The following is a 15,010-nucleotide window of genomic DNA, read 5'->3' on the forward strand; positions in this document are numbered from 1 at the left end:
AGCATACGAACCAGGAGAGGGCCAGGTGTTGGTGGAGAGTAAAATGCCGAGAAAATCATATCAAAATATAATAAAGAGGGTTACCTGTTTAGAATGCTCGGAGGGGAGGGTCTGATGCAGGACGGGCTCCTGGGGAATGTCTAAATGCTCATTCTGCCAGAGTGGGTGACACCATGGGGTAGAAACCCAAGTAGTGAGAGTGGGGGTGGACCCACATCCTGGGGAGGACTAATGCCATCAAATAGAGGGAACTGTATCCCTCGAGAGAAAGGGTGGCTCCCAGGGCATTGGGGCAGTTGAGTAAGTTAGGACCTGAACACTATTCCATCTATCTCTGGAAGTGGCTCCTTAGGAAACGGAGGTTGGCTATCACTGAGGACACCAAGGTGGAAGGGAAAATGGACGTTAAATGTGTGGAACCAAAGTAAATGGGGGGTAAGAGAGGAGTTTCTTGAGAGTACACAAGGATGGATATAAAACATGTAATATTACACTATAACATATAGGAGATGACAGACTGATAATGTAAACCATAATGTAAAACATAGGATAACTAAAAATGTAAAGAACTGTGTATCCTAAAGTATGCACCACAATGTAAGCACAGATGTCACCTTGTTAGAAAGCTAATGTCTCAGACTCTGTACATCACTTTAAGTAAATATGATATGAATAGGGCGTAAGAGTATCACTGTGGAAGGGAAAAGGTTTTCTGGTGGATGTGTGGGAGTGCTGTATATTATATATATACATTGCTGTGGTCTAGGACTCCTGTGAAGAAAAGCTGAATAATTGGGGGGGGGGGGGAGAAAAAGATAGGATGTGGAATTTTTTCAAGTCAACATTCTTTATCTAAGTTCTTTATCTAACTTTATCCAAGTTCTTTATCTATCCTTTAAGCTCATCGCTATATGCCATTCCCTAGTAAGGGACCATGAAATTATATTGGGCTTCAAATTTCGGGGAGTTCTGGATCACAGAGTGTTTCAACAATGGCAATGGAGGGATACTGGTATGGGGTACCAATGACAGGTGATATATGGCTGACAGGGAGCTGTACAGAACATATGTCCAGGGTGCATGGTAATGTTTGGATATACTCATAGTGGCAACAATTAAAAACCACAGTAGGGGGGGTCCTGGGTTCCTGGCCAGTGGTGCCCTGTCGTGGTCCCTAGGGGAGCAGCGACAGTCTCCCAGGTACAGTGGCGGGGACCGGGAGGGAGTGAGGGTTCAACAGTGAGCCCCTGATGCTAATGACTATGCTTGTGAGCTGATAAACCCAAAATAAGAACAAGGCCTAGAACAACTTTGTGCCTGGGAATTTCCTCCTGTCAGCCTTCATGTTACTCAAATGTGGCCAGTCTCGAAGCCAAACTCAGCATGTAAATGCAATGCCTTCCCCCCAGCGTGGGACATGACACCCGGGGATGAGCCTCCCTGGCAACGAGGGACCACTATCAACTACCAACTGATGATGCAACTGGAAAATGACCTTATACGGAAGGTTCAATGCGGATCAGCAGAATATCCATGTCTACATAAAATACCATGACTTTAAAATGCTGTTTGACCTAAAGTAAGGGGGAAATGGAAAGGAGAAATGAGTTTATATGGCTACGAGTTTCTAAAAAAGAGTCTGGAGGCTGGCAGAAGGTTTGCCCTCATGCACAACTGAGCAGAGTCAGAGAGACAGATAAAGCAGATACAACCCCCAGATATTGGTTCCTTTGAGGGCTAAAGAGACCCACGGGAGTTATGGTCATGGCCGATGGGGTTAACTACCAGGGCAGATGGCCCCTCTTTGGAAATGGTGTTTATGTGTGATGAATCTGGACTCAGATGGGATCTCCCTTCATAAGACTTTCATGCCAATGTGCTGGAGGTGCAGTTAATGTTGGGGTTTAAGATATATTTAGGGGATTTGAATCTCTGGACTGACAATGTGATAGCCAGATCCTGAGCCTCAACAGACTCCAGCACCTACAATCTGATTTATTGGACTTACCACACTCAGCTAAGATGGAGTTGAAGAAGGACAACCACCACACCATGGAGCCTAGAGTGATTACAACTGAAAATGGGAGGATTGCATCCAGCATCCAGGTGGAATCTGACCCTCCTCTTGACATAGAGGTGCAATGGACACAACCAATCCAATGTCCACATAGAAGAGGTGGCATTGGAATGGGAAAAGTGGACATAGTGGACGAAGGGTATGGGGAAAGGCAGGAAGAGATGAGAGGTGGAGGCGTCTTTGGGACATGGAGCTGCCCTGGATGGTACTTCAGAGGCAATCACCGGACATTGTAAATCCTCACAGGGCCCACTGGATGGAATGGAGGAGAGTATGGGCTATGATGTGAACCAATGTATATGAGGTGCAGAGGTGCCCAAAGATGTACTTACCAAATCCAATGGATGTGTCATGATGATGGGAACGAGTGTTGTTGGGGGGGGGGGAGAGGGGGGGTGGGGGGATGGGGTTGAATGGGACCTCACATATATATTTTTAATGTAATATTATTACAAAGTCAATAAAAAAAAATTAAAAAAAAAAAAAAATGTGCAAAGGATCTGAAATGACATTTCTCCAAAAAAGAGAGGCAAATATTATAACTTCAAGTGAATTTTCATATTAAGCACATGAAAAGATGTTCAACATCTCTAATCATCTTGGAGTGCAAATCAAAACCACAATGAGATAACGACTTCAAACCTACCAGGACAGCTCATTTTAAAATGTAGTATGTGTTGGTAAGGATTCAGAGAAACTGGAGCCCTGGTACATGGGTGGTGGGAATGTAAAATGGTGCAGCTGCTGTGGAAAATAGTTTGGCGGTTTCTCAAAAAGATGAACATAGGAACCATATAACCTGGCAACCCCATCTGAAGTTATATACCCAAGGAATTGAAAAGCAGGGACTCCACTGGTACTTTTACACCAGTGTAGATAGTGGCATTATTCACAATAGCCAAAAGGTGGAACCAACATGTGTCCATTAACAGAAAAATAGAAAAACAAAAGGTATACATACAATGGAATGTTAAATAGCTGTAAAAGGAAAGACATTTGATAACAAGCTACAACATGGATGAACCTTGAAAACATGATCATGCTGAGTGAAGAAAGTCAGACACGAAAAGACAAATATGGAATGATTTCATGTATATGAAATTTAACTAGAAATATGCAAATTTATAGAGACAGAAAGCAGGTTACAGGTTACCAGGGGCAGGAGGAGGCTGGGAGGTACTGGAAGCTGTTGCTTATTGGGTACCAAGTTTCTGTTTAGGGTGATGAAAAGTTGTGGTCATCCATGGTGGTGGTGGTAGCACAACACTGTGAATGTAATGAATAACTGACCTGCATACCAGAAAGTGGTTAAAATGGTTAATTTTTAGTTGTAGCTATGTTGCCAAATAATTTTTTAAATGTAGACTATGAAACAAAAAACTGCATTTCTTGCCAAATATTTGGAGTTGAAAAAAGTTTTTTCTTTTGAGATGCCAACCAAGGACTAACACTAGATTAAGGGAAGAAGAGCCAAAGCAAAGGCTACTAAAGTTGGCCAGTCACGCTCAAGTATAAACGAACAAAAGCAGTCCCCCATCAGAAACACGGAGTGCTACTTCGGGAAAACAAAACACACACCACCCACAACTCTCCTAACATCCGAATCTTGATTAATGGTCTATCTCCCAAAGAGCACTAGAAAACGTCCCTAAATGCTAATACCGTTATTTCAGCCCTTAGCTCTCTCTAGCTGGTGATATTAAAGCCATTACAGACAGTGCAGATAAAGCCAAAAAAGGGGGTAGGGGACCTCCGTCATTCTACAGGTCCAATATTGCATCACAGGCAATATTAGTGAGTAAATTATTTGGTCTCAGGACTTCCCCGGGGTTGAAAAGGCTTACTTGTGGATGAACTCATATCCGGACATGATGTTGCCCAGCTGATCTGACCCGCCCAGCTGGACCCGGCACCCGTAACGCTGGAACAGGTGGTAGAAGTCATAGGCCTGGAGCACTTGGTACAAGAACTCCGCCAAGCTCATGCCCTCGGGGCTCCCGAGCCGGGCCGCCACGCTCAGCCGGCTCAGCAGCGTGCCCATGCGGAAGCGGCCGCCCACTGCCGCCAGGAAGTCCACCAGCGGCTGGCTCTGGTACCAGGCCGAGTTGTCCAGGACCGTGAAGCTGCCCCAGGCCCGCCCGTCGGCGAAGAGCCGCTGGTGATTGGCGGCCAGGCGCTCCAGGCCCCCGCGCAGGGCGCGCGCGTTGTCCCGCACGCGCTCCGCGCCCAGCGCCTCGCGCTCCTTGGTGCGGCCGCTTGGGTCACCCAGGCGAGCTGTGGCGCCCCCGACCAGCGCGATCACGTTGTGGCCGGCTCGCTGGAAATGAAACAGGCCGAGCAGCGCCAGCAGGTGCCCCACGTGCAGCGAGTCGGCCGTGGGGTCGAAGCCGCAGTAGACGGTCTGGGGGGACCTGCCTGCCCGGCCCGGGTCGAAGAGCTCCGGGAGCTCTGTGTCCCTCCCCCGCTCTGGGAAGAACTCCTTGAACAGGCCCCGCTGGTTCTGCGCCCACAGCACCCCGTGCGCGCCCGCGTGGGCCTCGCGCAGCAGGCCCACGCGCACGACCCACCGGCCGCGGCACAGCCGTCGCAGCATGGGCGCCGCCATCTTGGCACGGCACGAAAAGCACGCCGGGATCGTGGCGGGCGGGCCCACCTCCTCCGGAAGCTGCGCCTGTCTTTCTGCGCATGCCCAGAGGCGGGGCCTCGGGGCTGCGCGAACGTGGGTGGGCGCGGGGGGCGCGCGGTTCACGCTGCGGCGGAGCAGGCGCGATGCTTGTGTTAAATGCATCAAGCCCTAAGGTTTATTGAAAAATGTGAATATACAGGTGACTAGGTTGGGGCACAGCTTCGGCGTGAGGGAGTTAAAATTAGTAGCTATTTATTGAACTCTTCCTCTGTGTGGAATTCTTAAAAGCGTAGCAGGGCCCAAGTTTGCAATCCGGTGATGGGAATTCATTTGGCATATTTTCGCTGAGTTATGAAAGTGGGTTCGACGTGCACGCTAGGAAAGGTAGATGCCCTGAAGGTAGAGGAAGGGCGCGCTGTAAGCGTTCATTCTCTCTGCCTCCCCGTTCTGCGTCATCTGGTAAGGAACTTGGAGAGCACGGGTTGCCCTGCCGGGTGGAAATATTCAAGTAGCCCCCCTTAAAAAAGATGAGAAACAAGTGAAATTAATTTAATAATAATTGCATTTTAGCCTCATACAGATTATTTCAACGTGTCACCAGGATTAACGAGTGCTTCACATTCTTCCTTGCATACCAGGTCCCTGAAATCCGGCGTGCATTTCAGCTTCAGCACATCCTGATTCAAAGCAGCCACCAAGTATCCGTATGTGTCTACCGTATTGGACAGTGCAGGTCAGGAACTCTACAATGATTTCCCACCAAGTTACCTTTCCTGTGGTGTCTAATTTTTCTCATTCTTGAAACCCCCGTGAAGAAAGGTGGAGTTAAACAGGCACATTATTTTATAGCTGAAACGGGGTGGCGAGGATGTCTGCTGTTCATTCATAGCTCCCTTTTGAAGGTTCTGGTCTCTCTTCTTGAAACTCTTTTCTCCTCATTTTCCACGTGGCAAACATATATAGGAACATATAAATACTAAGTGTTGGAGAAAAACGGCCTTCACTGGAACACAGAGTGACTGGCCACAGGCAGAGGAACATATTTATTGAAAGCTCTCCCAAAGGAGGGTCTGAAGAACAGAGTTCAAGCCCCACCAGCATGTAGGTCTGCAGAGAGAATTCAGCCCACTCCTGGACGGTGGACTTGAATTTATACAGAACTTTCCTAGGCGGGGGAATGACAGTTAGTGGGAAGGGGATTGAGGGTCCCAGTGAGGTAGTGGGAGGGGGTTGAGGGAGTCAGAGGCTTCTTGGAATGCCACTGGAGCAGATGCTTCTTTTCATCTGTAGGGATTAAAGGATACGTAAATAGTGAAGGTTTCCATCTCTCTCTCCCTCTGATATGCAGGTAGTAAAAATCTCCATCTCCCTCTGATATGCAGATGGTGAAGATCTCTATTTCCCTTTTTTCCTGTCTCTGCTGGGTTCCTTTGTTTCACCGGTGGGAAAGTGCCCACAGGGTAGGGGGTTTAATCTTTTCCCAGTGCATATCAGGGGAAACTGAGATACAGCTTGTTAATTATTGCAAACCTCTAACACTAAGGCATTGTACTGAGCCTTTGTCACCAAGGGTTAAGAATTAGCAATTATGATTATGAGATCAATAGATGCCTTTTAACTTCCAGTAAATTGTAAAATAGCCAAAGGTTGATATTTGAAATTCCCAAAACTGGCTAGGCTGACCTCACCCTTTGTGTGTGGCCATTTCTGACTAAAACCTGCCCTGTGGTGATTATTCCAGGCAGATCTCACCTCTGCATGTGGACATTTCTAATGAAGGGATGACCGCTCCACGCTCCTGGTTGGTATCCACATGAAGCCTCGTACCCCTCTCTCCCAGAGGACGTGGTCTCTGATAATGATTGTAACTTAGTGACTCACACTGGTTTGGTACACACCCCATCCCGTTGAGCCCCTTAGTAATGGAGGAAACGGTCCAGCTCCACCCCAGTTATCCACTGGGTACCCACTATACCACCCATGATGGCATAAAATATTGGAATTTCTGCAGATGAGGAGGCTGATTAGAGATTGTACCTCTCTGGTCTCCCACAGGTGAAGAAAGCCTCTTTTCCTTCCTAGCCTAGTTTGGTGTGTCTGTCCTGCCTCGCTGAGTGAAGGAACGAGCCCAGGCCCACCGCCCACCCCCGGCCCCTCTTCAGTACTCATATTTCAAGGCTCAGCTCAAATGTGATCTTGGCGAGGCTTTCACAACCCACAGCACTTGTGTCACATTTTTAGGAGTATTTCCTGTACTTTATTAAAATTATTTACTTGCGTATCTGATGATCCACTAGTTATTGATTTCCTGGAGGGTGTACAGGCCAATCCACTGGTATGTAAAAAGAAAATATTATAACTAATATTGATATATCTAAAATAATAAGAGAAATTATTTCACACAAATAGTATATGGATTGAAAACTGGCTTCCCACTTGGTCCATCTGTTGGGCAGTCGTGTGTCATCCATGGTGATTGTGTAAACTGAGGGAAGAGTTTGAAACTGCAGTGGGTCTCTTTTGTTCTCTTTCTGTTTGCTGAACAGTTGGTAGATGCCTACTTAAAGGAAAAATGGTTTTAAAAGATTCCTGCAAGAAACCATAGCTATAAAATATCTAATAATGAAAGCATAAATGAAAAAGTAACAGCAGACCTGACATATCTAGTATATATTATGAAATAAAAACAATGACAGTTACTCTGATCAAAATTGAAATTTTCTAGAAAATGTAAAATATAAATTTACAGTTACAATTATTAAAAATGAACCTCACCCTGAGTGTCTATCTTAGCTTGAGAAATTATTGTCTATTAATAGTGTAATGCTACCATGATTAATATAAGTTATTATAATATTGTTTAATGTTTATTTCATCATTTTAAAACTTCTTTTTGCATTTCATAAATGCATTACATGTTGGTACAGAGATATATGTGTGCAACTGATAAATAAAGATGGAATGATGCTCAAAAGTTTTCTACTAATAGGAATATGAGATTAAAACAAAGACTACCAAAGCAGACCATGACTATGATTTTCTCAAGACTAGAAATGGATTTTATCTTCTCTGACATGTAGAGGATTTTATTAACTGTGAATAAATGAATGCCTGCATGATTCATGAATGAGGTATGTCTTCACTCTTTGCCTAAACATTCAAAGCTTACAAGAATTTGAAAGGTGAGTGTGGATGTAGCTCAAGTGGTTGAGCACCTGCTTCCCATGTTCAAGGCCCCGGGTTCAATCCCCAGTACCTCCTTAAAAGAAAAAAAGAGCTTGAAAGGGAAAGCCCCAGATGTCACTGAACCGCTTTCACTAACGTGTGACTATAACAGAGTTAAACCCCTCGGATTCCAATCTCAGTGGTACCAACTACATAAGCTTGAAAAATGCTCTGAGCCCTGTTTCCTCCTTGGTATGGTAGGACTAGTTATATGAAAAAGTATGAGCTTATTTTTTTAAGGATTGCTATCAGGATTAAATATGAAATGCCTGTCGTGTGCTGAGTCTGACCCACAGCAGATGCTCAACAGATGTTACCCATGATGATGGTGGCGATGTCAGCAGGCCCCTCTCGTCATCGTGCCTGGAGGTGACATCCCGAGGACTCTGATCTTTTAGCCTTTCCCAGAGTTTATGGCTTTGCTGTGTCGCAGGGAGCTTCCCCAGGTGTGCCTCTTTAAAACTGTGCTTCTATTCAGACTCTTATGGGGGGGGCATTTGCACTTCGAATTTGCGGTTTAGAAAGTAACTTTCAAGTTCCCTTTAAAGAAATTTCAAAGTGTTCTTGGTCGAACAAGTGTTAATGGGGAAACAAGATAATAATTAAGGACTTGGTTCAGCAAGTGCTGATTGGGTCCTGGTGGGGATATAGCCAGGCCACGGGGCCTCTCAGCCTTGGCTCCCGGCGTCCTAGTTTCCTGGCTGCTGAATCAAACACCACGCGCTGGGCTGGCTCAAACAACAGGACTTTATTGGCGCACGGTTTTTTTTGTGTTTTTTTTGTGTTTTTTTTTTGTTTTTTTTTTTGTTTTTTTTGTGTTTTTTTTTCCCCCTGGCATATTCTTTTTTTTTTTTTATTGACTTTGTAATAATATTACATTAAAAATATATATGTGAGGTCCCATTCAGCCCCTCCCCCCCCAACAACACTCGTTCCCATCATCATGACACATCCATTGGATTTGGTAAGTACATCTTTGGGCACCTCTGCACCTTATAGTCAATGGTCCACATCATGGCCCATACTCTCCTCCATTCCATCCAGTGGGCCCTGTGAGGATTTACAATGTCCAGTGATTGCCTCTGAAGCACCATCCAGGGCAGCTCCATGTCCCAAAGACGCCTCCACCTCTCATCTCTTCCTGCCTTTCCCCATACCCATCGTCCACCATGTCCACTTTTCCCAATCCAGTGCCACCTCTTCTATGTGGACATTGGATTGGTTGTGTCCATTGCACCTCTATGTCAAGAGGAGGCTCAGATTCCACATGGATGCTGGATGCAATCCTCCCATTTTCAGTTGTAATCACTCTAGGCTCCATGGTGTGGTGGTTGTCCTTCTTCAACTCCATCTTAGCTGAGAGGCACACGGTTTTGAGGCCGGAAGTCCACGGTCAAGGCGTCGTCGAGGCGATGCTTTCTTCCCGAAGACGGTGGCTCGGGGCTGGGTCCTCGGCTCTCGGTCACTTTGCAGCGCCCATGGCAGCCTCTCCAGCTTCTCTGTCCACTGGCCGTGGCGTCTGGCTCCCCCTCTCCCTGCGGCCTGCCCTCTGAGGCCTTCAGGCCTGGGATTAGGCCCCGACCTGGGCCACCTGTCAGAAGTCAGTCGTGGGAAGGGCCTGCTTGCAGGGGGCTGGCGCCCACGTGAGTGGAGTTGCTCACGAGCATGTTGTCCTGGGTGGGCTGGGCCACGCCACCCCCGCAGGTGCGGCGCTGACTCTGTGCTCTGGTGGAGGACGGTGAGAGGGCAGGTCCACGGGCTGCGCCTGGCTCTCCCCGCGGTGGTGGCTCTTACCCACAGGCTCCTGTCAGCTCCACACACGGCCACCCCAGGTACACGACAGGGCGCCAGAGGGAGGACGGCTACCGCCGCCAGGCTGGACCGACGAGCCCACCTGGTGCTGGGCTGTGCCAGGACCTCGTCACCTCCCGGGCCCAGGGCAGCCCTGCCAGGGGCAATGCTTTGTCCAGGTGCCCCCGGCCGTCTCCAGCAGCCCAGGAAACGTCTGGGTGGCCCTTCCCCAGTGCATCCTGCCGGAGTCAAGGGCCTCAGGCGGTCGGGGAGGGCTGGGAGTCGGCGCTGCCCGTCCTTGCGTGTTCCAGCGTGTCCTTCCTCGTGGGACCGAGCTCCCCTTAACGCAGCAGGTTCCCAGATCTGGTCCAAACTTGGGCAATTTAATTGGAGTGGTTGCCTTCAAATTCCTGCACATTCATCCTTGATTTTTAAAAAAATGTAGCTGGTCTCTCTCTTTTTCCTAAGAACTCCATGTTCTACTGACCACTTCCAAGTACTCCGAGGGTCGGGACCCCGGCCTGGCGCTCTGCCCTCCCCACTCACCTGGTCCTGAGGGCGGCTGCCACCAGCCTGCTGCAGGACCGCCACCTGCCCTGCCCTCAGGGAGCTTCTGTGGCAGGGTCTCCAAGGTCAGCTCTGGCTGGGACAGGACAGCCCGGGAGGGCCCTCGGTATGCCGGGAGCCCTCTCCCAGCACATCCCTGCGGCTCCTTAACCCGCTCGTGCTGCGCCCGGCCCCGGCCAGAGGGCGGGAGGCATCCCACGCCAGCACCCCTCCCCTGCCATTGCGGCGTTGCCTGGAGGTAGCTGTCGCTTCCCTAACGTCCGAGAGGCACCCTCGCAGCACGCTTGCGCCGTTTCCTGAGATTCCTATCAGGCTGTCAACCCTGCGTCCAGGACTGTGCCGGTCAGACAAACGCTCCTTTTCCAGCCTCGGGTCTGGCCCCTGCGTCGCCCACACTCAGTCCCTTCCGTTCTCCTGGCTCCTGCTGGACGCGTCAGCTGGGCCCTGCAGCCCCCACGTGCAGCCCCTTCTCCCTGCTGGACACGCTGAAATCTGCCCCCAGGTGCTGTTCTGGTGCCCAGGGGAGGCTGTCGACCTGACGGGGCACACGCAGTCTTGGGAGACAGAGGCCCCTGCCAGGGGGAGCGGCCCAGCTCGGGGCTCAGGGGCCGGGAGGCTCTCCAGCTCCTCACCCGAGACTGCCTCTCAGGCGCTTGAGGGACCCTATTGGGACCCTGATTTTGGCCAAGCAGACCTGTTGGACTTGAGAATTCAGCCTTCTCTGGAGCTTTGAATCCTCATTAATTCTTGAGCCTGGTTCTTCATTTTTTTAGGTACCAGGGTCAGAGATTGAACCCAGGACCTCGTATGTGGGAAGCAGGTGCTCAACCACGTCCACTCCCCGCTTCTCACGTTTTTCTGCCCTTCGTTTCCAGGAGATGAGCATCTCTTTCTACGCTGCCAGGAGACCTGTTTTCACAATTTCGTGTTGGTGCTCATCGCCCTAAGCCTGTGTCTTCCTTCACTGCCTGTCTCCGCGCACTCCACAGCAGCCCCCACCCCACGGTCCTTCAACGTCCCCGTGCCCCGAGCCTCTCAGAGGCCTGGGGCTACGTGGCCACGGGGTCTCTTCCCCCGGAATCCTGCCACGGTCCCCACAGTAAGAGCTTTGGCCGGCCAGGTGGACTCCGCTCGCCAGGGGTAACTTGCTCCGAAACCCGTTTTAGCCTCTGATTTCAATGTCGGTTTCCCAGGGAAACGCTGCGGCCTGGAGATTCGTGGGCAGGACCCTTGGGTGCTCGAGGGACGGCGCCGGTGATAAGTGAGGGAAGGCGGCGGGGCGTGGGCGGCACCCAGGGCCACCGTTTCCACCAGGCCGCAGGCATCCCCAGGGAGGGGCTCAGCAGCTGGGTCCTCCTTCCAGAGTCGCCCCGAATTGAGTCGGGGGACCCCAGGGGAGGAGGCAAGCCCTGGGAGCCTTTGGCAGGGGGCTGCCCAGACAGGGACAGCTGTGAGCCGTCAGCCGCCAACGCTCTCCACAGCTGGGGGGCCAGCGCCCAGGTCCTAGGAACCCCCATTTCAACATTGCAAAGTCACTTGACAACATGAAATCGTATTTTTAAATTTAGTTTCTTTTCATGCATGATTATCGCTGAGTTGAGTTGTCAACTGTAACTTCATTGGAACTTTTAGATAATCATTCGAAAGACTATGAAATATAAGCCCAAATGCTGAAGAAAATAATCAGGTTGCATTTCTAACTCTCATGTTTTCATTCAAAATATCTTAAAATTTGCAGTCACATCATGTTGATATGTAGTCTTATGTCACTACATTTTTTTCTTTTTTTAAAAATTTATTGAAGTATATCACTCATACATAAACATACATAAACAATAAGTATATAGTAATAGTGATGAACTTATAAAACAAACATAGATAACCTCAAACAGGACTCTCTTAACTCACCCTACCACCAACACCTTGCATTGTTGTTAAACCTTTTTAATTAATGATTAAAGAGCATTGTCAAAATATTACTACTAACCAAAGTATTTTCCCCCAACCCACCATATTATTATCTTTATATCATTTATATATGAACACACATAAACAATAAGTGTATAGTAAAAGCTGTGAACTTACAAAGCAAACATGCATAAAATCATACAAGGGTTCCATACATCAACCCTCCACCAACACGTTGTATTGTCATGAGACGTTTGTTACAAATTATGAAAGAATATTGTCAAAACCTTACTATTAATCATGGTCCTTATCTTACATTTGGTGTATTTTTCTCCCAACCCACCCTATTATTATTTTTAAAATATATATTTATGACAGAAGTTGTAAACTTATAAAACAATCATGCACATGTGCAGAATTCCTAAACAACACCCCTCTATCAACACACCACACTGTGGTGGAACATTTGTTTTAGATAAGATAATATCGTCTAATTGTTACCACGTCCATAGTGTACATTTGGCACACATTCTCCATACTTCTCCATTATCAACACAGTACATCTTTGGCATAGATGTAAAAATATTATATTATTACTGCTAACCACAGTCCATAGGTCACTCTAGTTGTATTTTTCCCATGCTTCTCCACATTCCCACTACCCTGCAGTAGTGATGTACATTTGCTTTAGCTCACAAAAGACATTCTTGCATCTGTACCATCAACCCACAATTCTCATCCACCTCTTGGTTTACTGTGCTATTCAATTCCTAGATTATTCTCTAGCATTCTGTCAATTAGCATTCACATACATAGACTACCATTTTCAGCCACATATTCATTTATAAACTAGCTGTTACTATGTGTTACCATTCAATCTACATATTTCCACACTTTTACAGTAAAGCTAATTAAAACATCTGTATACATTAAACATCAATAGTCCATCTCAGTCCTCCTATTATCTCCTTTAAGAATCCACCACCTACTACCAGGTCTTGAAGATATTTTCCTACAATTCCTTCTGGAAGCTTTATGGTTCTTGATTTTTTATATTTAGGTTTTTGATCCATTTTTAGTTAATTTTTGGATAAGGAGTGACATAGGGGTCCTCTTTCCTTCTTTTGGCTATGGATATCCAGTTCTTTCAGCACCATTTGTTGAATGGACTGTTCTGCCCGAGCTCTGTGATTTTGACAGACTAGTCAAAAATCACTTGACCATACAAGTGAGGGTCTGTTTCTGAACCATCAATTTGGTTGCATTGGTCTATGTGTCTGTCTTTATGCCAGTACCATGCTACTTTTATCACTATAGGTAGGTAATATGATTTAAAGTCTGGAGATGAGGGTTTACTTTTCCTTTTTAAGATGTTTCTGGCTATTCAGAACCCCTTCACCTTCCAAATAAATTTGATAATGATGTTTTCAATTAAAAAATACTGATGTAATTTTTACTGGGATTGCATTGAATCTGTATATCAATTTGAGTAGAATCGACATCTTAATGATATTTAGTTTTCCAATTTGTGAGCATGGAATGTTCTTCCAGTTATTTAGAGCTTTTTTTATTTCTTTTAACATTGAGTTACAGTTTTCTGAATACAGGTGCTTTACATTGTTGGTTAGGTTTATTCCTATTTTCATTTTATTTGTCATATTTTATTTTCACCATTCTTTTGACACTTTTAGTTACTTTTATTGATAAAGTCTTCATTTCTAGACTCTCTTTCAGGCCTCTCTCTTCTGTCTTTTCTTTTCAGACTCTAGCACACCCTTTAGTATTTTATGAAAACCTGGTCTCTTGTTTAGAAATTCTCCTAGTTTCCATTTATCTGTGAATATTCTAATTTCACCCTCATTTTTGAAAGACAGTCTTGCCGAATATAAGATTCTTGGCTGGAAGTTTTTCTCTTGTAGTATCTTAAATATATTGTACCACTGTCTTCTTGCCTCCATGCTTTCTGTGAGAAATCAGGACTTAATCTCATTGGGTATCCCTTATATGTTTTGCATTGCTTTTCTCTTGCTGTTCTCAGAATTCTCTTTGTTTTTAGCATTTGGCATTCTGATTAGTATGTGTCATGGAGTTGGTCTATTTGGATTTATTCAGATGGGAGTACATTGTGCTTCACAGACATGAATATCTATGTCCTTCAATAGGCTTGGGAAATTTTCTACCATTATTTCTTCATATAGTCTTTCTGCCCCTTTTCCCTTCTCTTCTCTTTCTGGGACACCCATGACATGTATGTTTGCACATCTTTGGCTGTCATTTAGCTCTCTGAGAACTTGTTCAATTTTTTCATTCTTTTCTTTATCTGAAGAGCTCACCAATCCTTTCTTCTGCCTCTTCAAGGCTTATCTTGTTTCTTAAACTGGGTCATATCTTCCTATTTCTTGGTGTGGGTTGTAATTTTTTTGTTGACGTCTTGGCATCTAGTTTACTAGAGGATTTCTTCTGGGTGTAGTTTTTCTTTTTAGTTTAGGGCTTCCTGCCCTTTCTCCTTTGCTATTTGTGCAGTGGGAGCCAAGCATGTAGTTGGTGCTATAAGCTGTGGAGGCTGAAGCTGCCCTCATTGCCCCAGGGATCAATAAAGCTTCTTCCAACTTTTTCCTTGGCCAGGGGTAGGGACAGAGTCTCAGCTGTGTGGAATAATTGAAGTCATGCAGGCCTAGACTGTAGTTGCCCAGAGAGACTAATGATGCCTCATGCCCCTTTCTTTCCTGCCTGGGGCAGGGATGGAGCTGCAGGTGTGGGCAGCAGTCTACGCAGTGCGGGTCCAAGATGACCATGGTTGCCCCAGTAAACGTCCA

General features: G+C 46.7%; 1 protein-coding gene and 1 long non-coding RNA gene across 3 annotated transcripts in view; one reads left to right on the forward strand and one right to left on the reverse strand.

Annotated features, from left to right (window-relative positions):
• Window positions 1-4,748, reverse strand: part of YARS2 (tyrosyl-tRNA synthetase 2) — a 47,030-nt gene extending 42,282 nt beyond the window's left edge. For both annotated transcript variants that reach the window (XR_002797693.3, XM_004446596.5), the window contains exon 1: window positions 3,922-4,748. Coding sequence is in view for 1 of the 2 variants with exons in the window: in XM_004446596.5 (XP_004446653.1) it covers window positions 3,922-4,682 (761 nt within the window). In the remaining variant the exon portion in view is untranslated. The remainder of the gene's footprint in view (window positions 1-3,921) is intronic.
• Window positions 4,749-4,771: 23 nt separating this feature from the next.
• On the forward strand, window positions 4,772-7,830 carry LOC139437098 (uncharacterized). Its single transcript, XR_011646692.1, has 3 exons — window positions 4,772-5,162; window positions 5,342-5,436; window positions 6,445-7,830. It is a non-coding gene; the product is annotated as an uncharacterized lncRNA (long non-coding RNA).
• The last annotated feature ends 7,180 nt before the right edge of the window (window positions 7,831-15,010 follow it).

This window comes from Dasypus novemcinctus, chromosome 20, assembly GCF_030445035.2.
Source record: "Dasypus novemcinctus isolate mDasNov1 chromosome 20, mDasNov1.1.hap2, whole genome shotgun sequence".
Classification (NCBI taxonomy): Eukaryota; Metazoa; Chordata; class Mammalia; order Cingulata; family Dasypodidae; genus Dasypus; species Dasypus novemcinctus.